The following is an 18,234-nucleotide window of genomic DNA, read 5'->3' as shown; positions in this document are numbered from 1 at the left end:
TTTTCTCACACCAGTATAATTAGCATAAAAAATCACTACTTCATAGATTCCATGGTACCAGTACTTTACAGGAGAAAACAGCTGGGCCCAGAGTCGCAGGGCTAAGATGTTACATCACTGCACTGATGTAACCCATAATGCTTTAGTTCTTGTTAAATGGCTTTAGCTTTATTGTCTTTGCATGAAGAGCAACCAATTATAGATATCCATTATTTCATTTGCTATGTATTAATTTGTTGATCAGGCCTTTCAGCAGAGCAATCACCGTAGTATGTCTATTTGAGCATTTACAAATAGTTAGTAAAAATGTGGATTCTTTGATGAGGATAGTTGGGCCTTAATGGGGACATTGACGTTGTTGACAGCAGTTTTACCACATACAATCACACGTTAGGTAAATCTGTGTCAGCCATATTTACAAAACAGTGGGCCTTGTTCGAGTAAGAACGTGATCTTTCGTTGAAGGTGTTGCAAGTAGATCTGATCAAGACTTGCATTACGTTCCATTTTTAAAAAAAAACCTCTTTATTATCGACTGCAGAGGAATCATGATCATAAACAAATACATACAATCATCACAGTCCATTTTGAATTTTCTCCCCTTTTCATTACATAATTTGGATATCTACATCCCGTACATTTTACAAATAAACGTATTAAAGGGCGAGTCAATTGTCTCAAACATCTGGTGGTTTCTCATAAAGTAAATTATTCAAAGCAGTTCAAATATAAGAGATCAGTTATTATCTTGGAACTTAATAAACTCCCACCCCAACAGTCCCTCCTCCCATTCCCACCCTCTCCTGGTCGATCCGCAGTCAATGAGTTAGCTTCCCCTGGGCAGTCAATAGAGGCTGTCAGTCTGCAGAGCATAGGAACAAGTATCGCGCATCAGTTCATGCTGACAGGGGCCTACAATGGGTTCCCCTAGATCATGCATGTTATTGCGACCTTACCACCTGAGATGGGACCAAGTCGAGCCCTTCCAGTTCCAACAACATGGCTTCCCACTCTAATGCTATGGGTTGTTTTAGGTGACCTCTCTCTTCCTCCCTCCTGAGGGCCGCTCCCTCCGCTCGTCCCCACTGTACCAGGTCCGTCTGCCATGTAGTCACCATAGGGGGCCTAGGGGACTTCCACCTCATTGTTATGCCCCTAACCGCCAGAATGAAAGCAAGGTCCAGAAATTTTAACTTAACTTTCTGATTCCCTGATCTTTTACGCTATCCCACCAGGCAAGATAAGGCTTCAACCGGAACCGACAACTGTGTCACAGTATTGAGCACTTGACATATTTCGGCCCAGTAGCCCTGCAGCCGTGGGCAAGACCACAACATGTGTATAAAGCCCGCTTCATCCCCTTTACAGCGAGGGCAGCAATGGGGGCAGTCTGGGAATATACGATGTATCTTCTTGGGAGTTAGATATGCTCTGTGGAGCACCATAGCCTGGATAAATTTAAACCTGGCATTACGTGATACTCTTTTATGATGCTCTAATATAAGCTGTCATGCCTTATCCGTCAATTCAGTATCAGAATCTTCTGCCCAACATGTTCTAAGGGTCATGAGCGAGATTGCTGCGTGTTCCCTAACTCCGGTGTATAGCCATCGTACGAGATGTCCACCCGCTCCCTTATAGTACAGTAAATGGACAAGTTTGTGTTGTGTAGGTTTGAGCCTTTGTGGCGCCCATGTATTCCTAATGTAATGTATTACTGTGGCATGCAATAGGTGCAGTCGGGGGGAGCACCTGTGATCTGCATAAAGGATTCGTGATCAAGTAAAGTCTCGTCCCCGAAAAAGGCTCCAACCTCCTCTATCCCGTTATCCCTCCAATGGTGAAGTGTATGCCATGTGAGTCTGCCCTGTGGTGTAGGGATGCCTAACAGAGGAATATTCGCCGCGTATGGTGGTACTGCAGAAGTATAAGAGAGGGCCTTCTTCCAGCACAACAAGGCAGTACGCAGTAGAAGGGAGCGGTCCGGAGGTATCCGGGCTTTGGGCAGTAACAAGGAATGGAGTTCCCCTCGGTCAAGTCGATCTCTTGTGAAGCCGATCTCGTGGAGGTTCCTGCCCGCTATTTGCAACTCCCTGCTCTTCGCAGGATCGAGAGCTGCCTCCCGTTCAAGTACCTTCAAACTGTTCTCTGTCTCACAAAGTTTCCGATGTACCTCTTGTCTGGTCCCTACTAATTGCCCTATCGCCGCCCCTCTGACTACTACTTTCATGGCGTCCCATTCAATCAGGTTCGAGGAGGCGGAGTTCCGGTTTTCCCTAAAATAATCAGTGATAGCAGTAGACAGTGATGTACGGAAGGGGGTGTCTTCTAAAAGAAGCGTGTTGAGTCTCCAGGTAGACACCGGGGCTGGCCCTCTACCCCAGAGGAGCGTAAGCGTCAGGGGCCTAGGATCTGAATAGGTCTTGGCTAAGTATTCCGACCTCCCTACTCTAGTGGCTATAGATCTCGAACACAGTAACCGGTCAATCCTAGTGTGAAGATTATGCTAGGGGGAATAAAAGGAATATTCCTTGTGGGTGGGATATAATCCTCGCCATGTATCCGACAACGCCCAGCCATCCGCCCAGGAAGCAAAGAGGTCAGTCAACTTAGTCGCCCCGGAGGCCTGAAGAGGGGTGTGTGATCTGTCCAGGCCTAAATCTAAAACTGCATTCCAATCCCCCCCCAGCACCCAAGGGATCCCGACCCACTCCGTCAGTGCCATGCCTAATTTGTGTAAAAACCTGTCTTGTTCGTAATTTGGAGCGTATATGCTTCCCAGGACTATCAATGTCCCATGCAAAGTACCCTTCACCAAAATGTATCGGCCCTCGTCATCTATCCGCCGCTCAATCTCTCCAAATGGTGTTCCGTGACGGACCCAAATTGGCGCTCCCCTGGAAAAGGCTGAATACGTTGTAGAGTAAATGTGGCGTCTCCATTTCTTCCGCAGCTTCTGCGATTTCGAATCTGTGAGGTGGGACTCTTGGAGGAATGCGACATGTGTGTGGTGTCTAAGGAGAAACGAATGGATTTGATGGCGTTTTTGAATCACACCCATCCCTCGTACGTTCAAAGTAAGAAGGTTGTAGGACCCTTCAATCACAGCCGTAGTCGCCATCTACCCAGTTAATGAGTATCTTCTTTCCCCCTATAATAAACCTTGTGGAAATCTACCAGGAGACCCTGTACCCCCAAACAAAAACAAAACAAAACTTGGCACAGCAAAAGAACTGCTCTGGGCCCAACAATGAAGTGTCAAACATACAGAATCAAATCAAATTACGGTGCGTACGCCAACGGGGAGGTGGCCAGGCACCAGTGGTGTCATATTGCTGTTAAACGTCAAATGCCGATGGCTCAACGGTACTCCATCCAGGGGAAGGAGAACAGGAGATATTGCGGTGGGCGGTCTCGAGAGGGCCCGGCATTACCAAGGATCTCTGTAGGTGTCTATAGCTAAAGAATATGGCTCTAAGGGCTAATTCCCGGTATTCCACTCAGAAAACCCAACCCCCATCATCTCAGCTGTATATTCCTCAGAACAAATAATTATAACAATATCAAAACAGCACCTCATGAAGGATACCAGAAGCGACAGCTCTAATTTATTGTTCAAAGTCACCCAGCGACTATATCCAGCATATCATCAGCTGCGCGAGGTGTGATGGTGGGGAACAGGATTGCACTGTGATCAGAGTCTGAATGTAACGTGCTGTCGTCTGAATCCGTTGCAATTTTATTTGTATCTTCACAGAAGGCGCCGGCCGTCGCAATCGCTCCTATCTGGTCTTTTTTCTGTTGCTCCCGCAACGGGCCAGAGCGTCCATTGCTCCTGCTGGACATCGGGGATCTACGGTCTTCCCGTCCTGAGCCATCTTCTGAGCCCTGTCTGGACCGTCCTTGAGTAGAGACTTGACTCCCCCCTATGCACATCACCTCCAGCCATTCTTCAACATCGGAGGGGCTTTCGACGAAGTGCGTCTTTTTCTCGTGGATGACCTTTAGTCGGGCGGGAAAGAGGAGCGTGTATTTGAGCTGGGCCTTCTGTAACTTTTTCGTCACCGCTTGATACAAAGAGCGCTGTGTCTGGACCATCGTTGTATAATCTGGGTAGAAGGACACCCGGTGATTCTCGTATTGGATAAAGAATTTCTCACAGGCCTTCTGCAACAAAATGTCTCTGTCCCGTTAATTGAGGATGTTTACTATCAACGGGCGGGATGGTCGGCCAGGTCTGGGCTGGCCAGTCGGAATCCTATGTGCCCGCTCCACACAGAAGTATGACGAGAGCCCCTCAGGCGCTACCTGTTCCCAGAACCATTGTTCCATCAAGTCTGCTGCACGTGGTCCCTCGCAGCGCTCCGGCAGGCCTATGACGCGTATATTATTGCGCCGGTTTCTCCCCTCGGCGTCCTCCACCCGATCCAGTAATGTGGTGACTTGTTGTTGAAGTTGCTGCACTGAGGAAGAGTGCTCTGCCACCATCGGTGTGAGATCCGTAAGGATGAGGCTCTGATCTTTCACCTTGTCTGCAAGCTTGCTGTGATCCGCCTTCAGGAGGGTCAGATTAATAGTGAGAGCACCCAGCTGCAGTTCCATCGATGGTCTAGATTCCCTTATTTCTTTAAGAATCAAGTCCAGTTTGTTAGGGGGCTGCTCCCCAGTGAGGGCGGTTGCTGCAGTCCCCGATGGAGTGCGCCCATCCACAGCGACCGCCGTGGCGCGGGGGGTGTCAGAGTTACCCTGGCTCTCCGGCCCTTTTGCCCCCTTGCGGCCCATAATGTCAAGGTTCCTCACCATTCAGCAGAGGATGCTTGCTACCGTTCAATCCGAGGCCCGGTCCACAAGTAGTTCCGTGCTGGGGCGTGGGCACCCAGGCACCCCCGAAAGCGTCCCGCAGGGGAGAGGATGGGGGTCAGCGGAAGCAGACCAGGCTGTAAGAATGAAGGTGGATCAGGGGGGAGGGGGAAGGGGGGAAAAGAAGATCCTCTTCTCAGGGAACTTCGCCTGTCCTCAAGGCCAAGCCACAAAGGCGTCTCTCATCCCTCCCATCGCCGCGGCTGTAGTCACTCCCCAAATGTCAGCCTCCAGACCGCAGAAAACAAAGTGCCATCAACCACGAGGAGAACAGGGGGGGCAGGGGGAGTGGAGAAACAGCGCAGTCCGGCTGGCAACACTTAGAACCAGGGTCCATACCATGTGGCTGTTAATCAACTGTTGGAATAGTCAGCCCCTTGAGTCCCGGCCCATTTCACCCCGTCCTCCCAGTCCAATAGGTGAACACAGCAGCACTGTTCCTGTCAGGCCCCGATCGAATCCAGCAACCAGGAGGCCCCCGCAGCACCGCTTCAGGCTCCCCCAGCCCACACCGCAGTTCTCCCGAGTACAAACGGGCACTCTGTCTTCTAAGGCAGCCGCAACTCACCCGCACTCAATCCGCGGAATCTCCACGGGGGAGGGGGGCACCAAACCGATGTCGCTCCCCAAGTCCCGATCGCAGGGACGTGTGCCGCACCGGTGATTTGGCGCTGCCGTCCGCTCCCACGTCGGCTCACTGCAGTCTCCCGCACAGCCCCGCAAACTCAGGCCGCCACAGGGCGAAGACCAACAGCGCAGTCCGGGCCTACCCTCCCGGTCAGATCGGGCGCCGCGCAGGTCTCCCCTCCGATCCGCAACTCTCTCCTCCAGGCCTCGATCCAGACCGCATAGTGGGCACAGTGTCTCTCGTGTCCTCCCCAGGGCAAGATAAGGATTGGGGGCTGTTCATACCAGGGTTGGATTAGGATTGAAAAGTCGGCCCGGGCACGCAAAAAAAAAATCGGCCCACATTTGCATAAACACTCCTCAAATGACTGCTTCGGTGTAATCTTATTTAAAAAATGAGGGAGGCGTATGGGGGGAGGAGGGGAGTAAAAAAAATGTACACGTTAGTTTACACTGCTGAAATACACCTGGGAACAAGTGAGACCACTTCTACTCAGGCCCCCTGCCCCCCGCTCAGTAGGTGCTTACATTAATGGGCCGGCCCGCGAGACAAAGGGAGTGACACCTCTTGCTAAACGGAGGTGATGAGCGCCCACCCGCCTCTAGAAAGGCCACTCAGATACCTACTGAGCCGCTGGCTGTTCGAACAATAGAGACAGCGCCCAAATTGCCCCCCACAGACTGCTAAAAAAAGAAGCCCACAGCAGCACTCTGACACCGGCCCCTCGGGCATTGCCCGAATGCCCGCGTTACCAATGCGACGCTGGTTCCCACCAGGGGGGCGGTCGCTCGATCTTCCGCCTCCACACGTAATTCAGCGCCCGTGCTCCGCTCACAGGGCGCCGCAGCAGGCCCCACACCGCTACCGCTGCACAGGAGCTGCCGCGGGCACAGCCAGGCTGCCCCAGGTAGGCACAGGATCGTCAGCACCACGCCCCGCACCGTGGATCAGGGCCAGGCACCCGTAGGCTCCCGGCAGCAGGATAAATTCCCCGGGTGGTTCCGGAGCTCTATCGGCAGTCGACCGCCATCATGGCCGGCTAGCCTCGCCCCCCTTGCATTACGTTCCATAATGGTCAAAGGAAGTGATTGAGCAGGCAGGGATTGTGATGTCGACTGGGTGAGATAGGAAGGGTCAAAGCACCTGGTGCCTTCCTCAACTAAGATAAGTATTTTGAACTTTGGCCTTTGCTTAGCAAGTAGCCAACTCATTCACTGCATAAAGACCTTCCAAGAGTGATATGCTGAGAGAGGGAGGACCATTGTGACCCCCTTCATTCTCGACCAGTCATGAATTCTATGTTGGGAATACTTCTGCATAAACTTTCTCCCTTCATTTCTCTAGTAACATCATGTAACAAACATGGAGAACTACAACTTCGTAGATAACTCTAACCAGTATTTATAAGAATGCATGCCATGCTCCTGAGAACTTTAAGTCTAAACAGCTGTAGGCTTTTAGGGTCTTAGTGAAACGCTGCAGTACTACTATTCATAAGCCAGGAGGTTTGGTGAGGTTAAAGTGTTTGCTGCCAATCATCTTCCAAGTTCTCTGTTGTTAAAGCTTGTCCCATGTATGTCAGATCTGCCACACGTATGCAAGCTCGGAATATCTCTTTTTTTTCTCGACCTTTCTGATGCTGTAGCTGTCATTCTAGTCACAAATTTGTGATTAGGTTTACAATTTGTATTCATCAGAACCTATCAAATCTACCACCTGTTAAAAAGTACTACATACAAGGGTGCCAGACTCCTTGCCAGCCTTAACGAAAGGGACGTTGCACTCTCCATCCTTAAAACTTTCACTGACTGCCAGGTAGAGGAAGGATCTACATCAAAATCTGATGCGTGGCCTACAGCCGCCTCACAAGAGCGGTCCATGGAGGCATCAGCAAAAACATCTCACCAAACAAATTCTAAAGGCACCTCAGATCAGCCAAACTGTGCATCAGCCCTGATTCAAACACATTGCTGAGAAGATTAATGGTTCTTGGTTCCGGCTGTCAATGTGCTTTACCATAGTTCATGTCAGGGCACTTTTGTGTATAGGGAATCGGCACTTAGCACTCCACATATAGGACTGCAGTCAATGACGCAACAAATAATCACCAAGTATGGGTGCTGTAGAAAAGTAGGATCTGCTGTCATTGTCACTCCCACTTTTTGCTGGTGTTATTATGTTTTACTGACTAGTCTGACTGGGATCCGGCTAATCAGGACCCCATTCTCTGTGCTTCTTTCCTAAATTGGACTTGGTGAGTACTTAGGTACACTCCAGATTGGCTACTGGTGTACCCTGATAAGTCCCTAGTATATGGTGCTAAGGTACCCAGGGCATAGGTACACCAGTGGTCTCCCATGGGCTGCAGCATGTATTATGCCACCCATGAGAGACCACTTCAATTGTGACTACGGGCCTGCCATTGCAGCCTGTGTAAGCTGGTGCTAGCTGGTGCTAGCACCACTTACAACAGAAATACGTTTCCTTATATCTGAGGTCACTGTACTTAAAACCTATAAGTCACCCTTAAGGCAGGCCTTTCAATCCTGAAGGCAGGGTGCTTGGTTCTAAGTGTGAGGGTGCCCCTGCATGAACAGTAACACATACACAATTATCCTCAAAGGAATCGTTTTCACCAATTTCAATAATTCATATTGTCACAGAAAGTGATCAATCATTTAACTGAAAGCAAGGTACATACAGTTTCTCATACTGTTTTATTATTTTTCAAAAGAATATAGTATCAAAAATGAATTTATCAAACATGGCAACAGAATACTACTATAAATAATTGATTTCCAGTAGTATTTAACACCTTCTGCACACTACATGGAAAAAATGAAATACCATGTACAATCAAATATAACCCAGTCATATGATTTTATCTAACATCAATGATATTAGAAAAGGCAGAACGGCGTCAGGCGTCGACGTTTCGGTCCTCCTTGGTTAATAAATCCATAGGACCATCCTCAGGACCCGTTGCACATAATATATCACTAACCACCAGCCGGTGGATGTGACGCCTCAGAGGCAGAAATATTTTCAAATAAATCTATCAACTCACTCCTGTGTGTAAACTGGGAGGCTCCAATGCCAACTCTTCGATATATTCTTTAATTACTTTCGTTCTAGAGCGTACACGTCTCTCTTCCTCATGCCTTCACGGTCAAATATTTATTTTGTCCAACAGACCTGCATGAACAGGGCACCCATTCAACCTTCGGAGTCCACTCTCACGGGTTGTTAGTGCATCAGCCATTAAGATGTATAGAGTTGCCATGCGTCATTACGCAATGGCTATCTCTAAACTGACTCTATCTGACCCTGTTGTGTTTGGTATCAAACATGTTGGAATCATACCCCTACACCGTAAACGGTTTATGATTCCATGCACTGCAAATGTTCTCCGGGAGGCCCTCAGTGCTCCCGGTACCAGTCTTCTAGACCCAGAAAGCAAACTATGGCTCCAGCCGACCAGAGACACGATTCTGCCCTCCTGCTGCTGAACGAAGCTCGAGCAGGGAAGGCAGGACTATAGGTTTCCTGTCACAGGAAGGTGTGACCACTTCCCAGACAGGACTTTGTGTATTGGGCCAGGGTGGGGGTGCTTGCCGGCGCCACTGAGACTCCTTGAAGGGCACATTTGGTGCCCTCCTTGCATACTCCAGTTCAAACCAGTTCAGGGAGCTGTTGGCTCTTGCTCTGGTGCGAAACTGGACAAAGGACATGGGAGTATCCTCCCCACTGTCCAGCGCTTCCTCTGGGAGGGACTTCTAAACCGCCCCAATCCTTTCCTTAGGGTACTTAAGGGCTCACCTGTGGGTGGGTCCCTAGATTAGTCGTGGGACAAGATTCAGATCAAATGCCACTTCAACTTCAACCGTTTGGGCACTCTGAACCTCGCTGGACTTCGCATTGGGAACCGAGACTGCTCCTGGTCTCGTCGTCCTGGAAGTCTGCTGCAATGTCTGTGCCTGTGCTCCATACAAGTTCTCCACAAGGCCTGTGGACATCCAAGGCACCTGAAGGAATCTCCCTTTGAGTGAAGGAGTCATCTGCAGGCACAGCAACACAGCTGACCGATCTGCTGATCCCGGGCTCCCACGGACTCTGAAAAGCTCAGCAACACAGGTGGTGGTTCTGCAACTCCCTCGAGGCCTAAACTGTCTTCTCACCAAGTTTGAGATCTGTATCCCTCATCAGAACTGCTGGAACAGCACCCCTATGCACCGGATCAACTTGCTATTGCCAAGGCTTGTTGACTCTCTTCTCCAGAGATCTTCGGGCTCCAGGAAACTCCAGCCTCAAGCATCTCCTGCAGTCAAGATCTTAGACTGCATTGCATCCGCTGCACCGTGGGCCTTCATCCTTTGGTGAGCTGCTCGAAGTCCTCTTACGACTCTTGCGCCTTCGACCCGTGGGTCCTCTCAAGGGTCTTCTATGGCGCCTGCTTGCTAGGGGCCTGCTCTGACTTACCTGCTCGTGGTGAGTCACTTGAACCTTGCTGGTCCCTACACTGCACCTTTTTCTTCAACTACGTTGGTTGCCGTTGCCAATGCTTGGTGGTGCCCCTGGCTCTTGACATCTGACTGGGACAGCTCGTACACAGCTACTGGTCCTCATCTGCGTTGCCTGGTCCGTACAGCTGCAACTTCAAGGGCACCGTCAACTCTCCTGCATCTCCGACATAGGTGGGCTTTCGCATTCTATGCTTCTTAGTTACTCCTGAGTGGCACAGACTCTGTCCCCTCTGCTTGCAGGTACCTCTCATCTTCAACCCACCTTTGGGTTCTACTGGACACTTTCACCTTCTTCGCCAGCGGCATCTTTTTTGAAGTCCTCCATTGTGGTCTATGGCGGTTTCCAACGCCACTTCGCACCTATGCACCCGGCTTCCCTGGTGTAGGTATCCTGGTTACTCCAGTAATGGAACTTTCATAGATTCACATGCTTGAATCATTCCCCGTCGTCGACTCCCATCACAAGCATGTGAATCTATGAAAGATTTCAATACTCGAGAACTATAGTTACAGGTAAGTAACTTGTTCCTTACTCCAGTATTGGATCTTTCATAGATTCACATGCTTGAATCATTCCCTGTCATTGAGATGGGAGACGACGACGGGAAATGATTCAAGCAAGTGAATCTATGGAAGATTCCAATACTGGAGAACTATAGTTACAGGTAAGTAACTTGTTTCTTCCTGGGTTAACCACGGGTGGGGTGACTCTCCAACCTTCCATCTTCCACGGGGTTTCCTCCGGGTCCGCTGGGAAGGGTCCTTCTTCTTTAAAATTGCAATTGTGACTTACCTGTTGACTTCTGTTGAGTCCGCGATCGTGTCCCGTTTTAGCATACGGCCTCCGTGCGGTTTCTAAATACTCACCTTGGGTGGTTCTTTGGGACCCCGACTCTTCTAGATCTTCTGGGTCTGTTCTTGACTTAAGTCATGGTTCATATTCCACTATTTTAGTATATGGATTGGTCTCCCCCCTGGAAACCAGTGTGTATTCTGTGCTACTTTCTTATTCTATTGACAAAGTATTGTGAGTATTGTGTTTATATCTCAGAGTAGGAGATAATATATTGTGTCAGTGAGTGTTAATAATAAATACATATTGTTATAACTACACTATGTGGTTCTGTTTCTCTTAACCTATACCATAAGATTAAGTACTGGTAAAACAAGCTGCTTTACACTCTTTCTGGACTGAGCCTGAAGGCTGCTTTCCACAGCTACCACTCAGAGAGCTTCCTAAGGTTGTCTAAGACCAGTAAAATCACTATAAGAGTTGTCTGGATTAGTGCAGGGTGCTACACTTACATAAATGATCACCATATACTAAGCCAGCCTCTTACAGGTGCTTATACCTTGAGAGCCAGGGGGCCCATGTAAAATATTCGTCTAGTCACTGTTACTGGATGGCATGGCTTTGTACTAGAAGCGTCTAAAAACAATTTTTGCGCTTTTGAGAAACTGTTTCTTTAAAAGTAAATACTATTGATTTGTTTCTTCCTCATTGCTAATTGCTGGTAAACCAGTTACTTACCAACCATCTACACAATAACCTCTAAGGGGGCCTCCAATCTGATCACTGCTGTGCCAAACGGTTAACAAAGGGGGAAGGGGGGCGCTCAGAAGGGGATCTAGATCTGATTATATTGTTGCTTTGTCTTTAGTTTGTTTTAACCAATGTTCTCCACCCGCCCCCCCCCCCAAGGCATCCTAAATAAAGAGTGGTGTAGCCTTCTAAAACCGGCATGAGTGGTTTGATGTGTTGTAACGTCCACTCCTTACATTCAAAGTGAGCTTTTAGATGCCATTCTTGACTTTCTGAACTGCAGTGTTATAACAGTGTGGTGGTCTTTGATATCATGGTGGGCTGCCTATACATCCTCCCTAGAAGACACACCTGGAACCACTTGCTGGTTCCACGATTCATGTCACCAATTTCCAGTTGACTTGGCATCAGTAGGGGGGTGAACAGGACACCTGTTTAGCTTCAGTGCTCAGCAATCTACCGTTGGATGTTCAAAACGTGCAGGAAGATGTTGGTGAGGTATTTTGAGTATTTGATTTTCTGCAGATTTGTAGGTTGGATGTTTTTGCCATCTTAAGTATAACACACCTCTGTTTCCTTAGGCAAAGGGGCTGATACCAGCCGCCCTCCTTGCCGGAAAGCTAAAGACCTCCGCAGGGAGCGCAAATTGCAAAAGCTGCTGCAGAAGCAGGCGGGGACCGGTGATACACAGCCTACAGTGAAAGAGGCAGCTGCAAGCTCACCCAGTAAGACTGACGGCGGTCCAGCAAAGTCTGATGGTGGTATGGCCAAGTCTATTGAAGATTTCCTTACAGAGGCATCACTGGAGAAGCCTGCACATGTACTGGAGGTAGGTGTGTGATATCAACTGTATAAGAATTCAGATTGATCTTTAAATAGATGTGTTAGCCTGATGCAGTGATAGTAATTGATAATTTCACATTGTGCTCAATCTTCTCATTCTGACTCAGTTCATTCCTCTGGGTGCTGATGCCTTTTTCTTGGGCCAAAACTTGAAGCCACTTAAAACTAGAATTTTTATAGTGACTTATAACATATCACTTTACTAATGAAGACCATGCTAATTCAGCAGTCGACATTGACAATGTGTCGTGTGACCCATTGTATGTGTCTGCAGTACTGCACTGTAATTTGCACTGCATTGTAAATTGCTCTGAAGTTCGAGCGGGATGAAAACAGTACACCAGTAGATTTCTTAGTGATCAGACACAATCTGAAGATTGAGACATTGGTGCCCGACCCGGTTTGTCAATATTTATTGCCTCTAGGTAGGTGGTTGCAGTGATCATTTTCCTGGCATGCTTGACTATCTTTATGACACTTTCCTTATGACTGTGCCAGGAACTCTGATGTTCAGAGGTAGCGTGGACCCCCATTCCCTTTCGTAGCACATAACTTGCTTCGTTGGATGGCACAATCATTTTATCGCAAAGCGAGTATTAGGATGAGAGTTTAGGCTGGAAGCTGTCCGAGGCTGCACCGACCAGACATAATAAATATTTTGTAACCTTCAATAGCAGTAGCCATGGAGGGAGGTCAGCTATTGCAGGAGTTTTACAAGATAAGCACTTGAAGTACCCATGGACGGAGTTCAGCTGTTGTAAGGGGTTTAACAAGTTACGTGCTTGACAATATCCTAGGCATGCCATCCTTATGGTACCGCACACAAATGCTCAGAGCTGGTTCAGAACCAGGAAGTTTAGAACCAGGTCACTTTGGAGACCACAGATTCCATGGTGTCATGCAGGATAGGATTTCCAATAATCTGGAGATGGATGAAACCGGCAGAAGATACTACCAACGTGGCCATCAAGGCAGAGGGATGAGTTTCTTGTGACCCCAAGAGTCTTTTCTTCCTGAGAGAGGAAGAGACACTATGCTAGGACACAAAAAGCCAGGCTGAGAGGTCTGCTGTGGCACCCACAACCATGAACTGGCTTCTCAGAATTACATTTGAGACATTTACTTGCAGCAGAGCCACATATATACAACATACACAGATGAATCTTGTGTCTTCTAAGCCCATGGTCTCACCCAAGTAGAAAAGGCCCTGGTTATCATCAGTGTGCAGATAAAAGCTAAACTCTTGTGACTGGGTTGAATGCACAAAGAGGATGAATGTACACTTTAGAATCATTAAACTGCTACATAACCAATAGGAATCTTGTGGAATGTTACCGGTCAAAGGCTTGACCCTAGACGAAAGACGAGACATCACAACATTATGAGTACTACTTAAACTGAGGAAAGAGCAGTACCTATTGAGCATTGTGCCTCTAAGACCTGATGCAGGTGCTTCAGCAGGAGGCCGTAGTCAATGTGGACCAGTGCTAAAGACGGGTGCAAAAGAACTAGGATACTAACCCCGGTACATAAAAAAACAGCCAGAACGACTGATTGAGTTACCTAGCATGGAGTCCTACTTCATAGGGAATCCGTAGAAAAGAACTTCCTATTTGGCATGCTCTCATCCACCCATAAGTAAACCCAGTTTCTGCCCATGCTTCCCGGCATGTTACTGCACACGGATGACATACGTACATACCCAAGTCATAGCCCCACTGGTTGATAAACAAATATAAAGTGGCTCCCACCGACCCACTTTTTTACACGTAGCTGGGGCCCACCGTACTCCGTTGTGGCTATCACAGCTCGTAAACTGGCAAATAGTCAGGCAAGTGGAGACACCCCACCTCCTGAGAAAGAGAGCAAGTGCCTTGATCCAGCTGGTAAACGTGTTGCAGCTTAAGCAGCTAATCATTGGTATATTGCTAACCCCCAAACTACTCGCATGCTACGATAGGACCCACTGAGATGAAATGGAAGAACTGCTGCAATATCTTCCCGAAGAACACTCAAAAAGGGGTCAACAACTAGTTAGCGAAGTTCAGGCCATCACCAATAATTAAATCAAATATGCCTTAGATGCAGCAGACACCGCCGCTAGGGGCATCAACACCATTATATTGCTCAGAAGGTATGCCTTGGTCAGCCTTTAAACCAGAGGTTCAACAGGCAGATTTGAACATGCCTTTTGAGAAGGGGCATTTATTTGGCTCTCAAGTGGCTCAACTTTAGACACTGACATAGCAAAAGCAATGGGAGCACTACAAACTCCTAGCCTTGCGGTTCCTTTCGCCGCTCAGGCTAGAAGGATACAAGAATACAAATCCTTTACCACAGATGTCTCCACTTCCCAGCAAAAGCAGGGGCATTCACTTAGATTAAAGGATTATACAAAGGCTCCTTTAGAGGAAATAATAATATAGGAAGAGGTAGGGGTGCTTCAACACATGGTGCAGCCTCCGCCCCAAGAAGTGACTGTCCTACGTTTTCCTTCTGATCACATAACACCTGTCGGTAGAAGGCTACAGTCCTTTTACCCGATCTGGGAAACCATCAACTAATGGGTATCGAACAATGGGTACTAGCCATTATCCAACATGGCTACTGTCTGGAGCTCATTACCACTCCACCCCACATTGTACCTCCCAGTCACAGACTATCACATGATCAATTAACTCTTCTAAAACGAGATCCAGCACTTCTTCTCAAAGGGGCTTTAGAACCAGTTCCCCTTCATCAACAAGGCGCACAGTTGTATTCCCTGTTCATTCTAATACTAAAGAAAGATGGGTCACTGAGATCAATCTCAGAACTCTAAACTGCAAGGTCCTTTACAAACACTTTCACATGGTCATTCTACAGGATGCCATTGCACTTCTACAGATGGGCGACTTTATGGCCACTTTAGATCTAAAGGACACCTGCTTCCATATACCCATTCTTATTGCTCATCGCAAATACCTCAGGTTTGTCATAGCAGGAAAGCATTACCAGTTCAGGGTTCTGCCCTTCGGTGTGACTACTGCACCAAGGGTTTTTACAAAGTGCCTAGCAGTAGTAGCAGCATACCTACGTCGACAAAACATTCATGTATTCCCGTACTTGGATGATTGCCTAATCAAAGCCAACATCTACAGTGTCGGCACATACAAATAACAATACACCAGCTGTACAAATTAGGGTTCACCATTAATGTCCACAAGTCCCACCTTCAACCTCTTCAAATTCAACCATACTTGGGACCAATATCCAAACACGCAGTACTAGCTTGCCCCAATCCCACTTGGATACAAAACTTTCAGGCACTTTTACCTCCATTTCAGACAAATAGTACTCTCACAGTTCGGACTGTTATGCATCTACTAGGTATGGTGTCATCTTGCATTTCCATAGTTTCCAATGCAAGACTAAACATGCGCCTACTACAGCAATCTCTTTCTCGTCAGCAGTCTCAGTCACAGGGTCACCTGCATGATCTAATGTTGATAGACCGCCAGACACACCGTTCTCTGCCATGGTGGCACCCCAACAATATGTTGAAGGGGTGACCTTTTCTGGACCCTGTTCCTCACATCACTCTAACTACAGACGCTTCAGAGCCTGGTTGTGGTGCACAACTCAACAACCACACAATACAAGGTCTGTGAGATGCCAAATCTCAGTCCCTATACATCAACTACTTGATTCCTTGCACTGAAAGCGTTCCTTTTCCCCCTCTATCTCACAAGGTTGTCCTAGTCCGGATGAACAATATGACAGCCATGTACTATCTAAAAAAGGGGATGGGGGGCCAAGGTCTTCTCAGTTGTCTCACCTTTGTCAGACCATATGGATCTGGGCTCTTCACCATCACGTTCATTTGTTGGCAGAATATATGCCGGGGACGGACAACCATCTTGCGGACTTGCTCAGCAGGACGCACCAACCAACTCCTAAATGGGAATTCAACATACAAGTCCTCAGTCGATACTTTCAAAAGTGGATGCCTCCTCACAGACCTGTTTGCCACAAAAGAAAACGCAAAATGCCCAGACTTCGCACCCAGGTTCCTAGACCTACTATTCAAGGGCAATACACTATGAATGAATTGGTCACGGTTCTTTGTCTATGCTTTTCCACCTATCCCTCTCATTCCATTTCTGTTTCAGAAACTCAGGCAAACATCTCTCAACAGGATCCTAGTAGATCCCACTTGGGCACGTCAACCCTGGTTCACAGCACTCCTGGTTCTCCCAGTAGTCCCTTACGAGAAGCTCCCAAAAAGGCTGGACTTTCTGACTCTGGATCAAGGACAAATCAGGCACCCAGACCCCAAGATGCTCAACCTAGCGATTTAGCTCCTGAAGTCTTACAGTTTAGTTATTTAAACTTACCATCAGAATGCATGGATATTCTTAAACAGGCATGCAGGCCCACAACTAAAGTCTGTGACGCTGCAAAATGGAAGCATTTTGTTTGCTATTGCCAACCTAAACTCTTAAATCCTTTCAAAGCCACTGAGCAGGACATTATGTGCTATTTACTTCATTTGCAAAATTCCAAGTTGGTATGAACTTCCATTCGATTACATCTTGCAGCAGTAACTGCCTATCTCCAAAATAGACAGCATCTATCACTCTTCAGAATTCCTGTCATTATAGCATTCATGGAAGGAATCAAACGAGTCATTCCACCCCGTGTGACTCCAGCACCATCCTTCAACCTAAACATTGTGCTTACTAGGCTCATGGTTCCTCCTTTTCAGCTATTACACTCAGGCCCACTTCAATTTCTATCATGTAAAGTGGCATTTTTTTAGTTGCCAAAATTACTCAGGCGTGTTAGTGAGGTCCACACTTCCAAAGAATCATTTTTTCAAACACATAAACAAAAATTAGTACTTCAGACTAATCAAAATTCATATAAAAGGAAGTTTCTCAATTTCATCTAAATCAATCCATTGAACTACCGGTCTTTTTCCCTAAACCTGTTTCTGTAGCACAAAGAGCTGTTCACACTTTTAGATGTCAAAAGAGCACTCTTGTTCTACACAGATAGAACTAAAACTTTCAGGAAAACAAAACAACTGTTTGTAGCTTTTTCGCCACATGGGTAGTGATTTAAAATAGGTCAGGGTCAGTCCTATACTCAATAGTTTAATGGTTGAGGTAGATCCTGCCTAATTAAAAGTAGGAGTGGACGCCCTATGGGAATGTGATGTTCCTTGCTTCTAAGCCTACCCTCGCTCCGATTCCCCAGGGACTCGGAGCGAGGGTAGGCTTAGAAGCAAGTTGCCGCCACCCTTCTGAGTGGAGCAACATCATGCTCCCTTACACCCCCGTCTGGCCGTAGCTCCTGTACAACGGGTCTCCACCACTCCCAGTACAGGACTACTAGGGCCCCACACCAGGCTACCTTCAATAAGCTTAGAGCCTGTCTGTAGTTGTGCACCACACTTCACATAGGTCCTGAAGAAGTGCCAACCGATTCCTTTGGAACAACCAGGCATGAAACATGTCGACCCCACCTTAGAGACTGCCCGCCAGGAACATCACATTCCCATAGGGCGTCCACTCCTACTTTTAATTAGGCAGGATCTACCTCAACCATTAAACTATTGAGTATAGGACTGACCCTGACCTATTTTAAATCACTACCAACGTGCACACAACCTCCCACGGGCCCCACACCCGCACACACCCAACAGCTTCTTAAAAAGATCCCCGAGAGGGCTCACGGCAAGATGGCCGAACCGATGTGAGGCTCTGCCTGACCAGGCATTAATCCGCCCAATATCCGCTGCATCTGACATTACGAGCTGCCATCAACTGGCATCTGCAACTGACGATCTTTGG

General features: G+C 47.7%; 1 protein-coding gene across 4 annotated transcripts in view; it reads left to right on the top strand.

Annotated features, from left to right (window-relative positions):
• Positions 1-18,234, top strand: part of ATE1 (arginyltransferase 1) — a 489,063-nt gene that overhangs the window by 202,774 nt on the left and 268,055 nt on the right. For all 4 annotated transcript variants that reach the window (XM_078643941.1, XM_078643939.1, XM_078643940.1 and 1 more), the window contains exon 6: positions 12,136-12,383. In XM_078643941.1, the coding sequence (XP_078500067.1) occupies positions 12,136-12,383 (248 nt within the window). The remainder of the gene's footprint in view (positions 1-12,135; positions 12,384-18,234) is intronic.

The sequence above is a fragment of the Lissotriton helveticus genome, chromosome 5_1 (assembly GCF_964261635.1).
Source record: "Lissotriton helveticus chromosome 5_1, aLisHel1.1, whole genome shotgun sequence".
NCBI lineage: Eukaryota > Metazoa > Chordata > Amphibia > Caudata > Salamandridae > Lissotriton > Lissotriton helveticus.
Note: the sequence above shows the minus strand (reverse complement) of the source record. Positions and strands in the feature narration are given on the sequence as shown.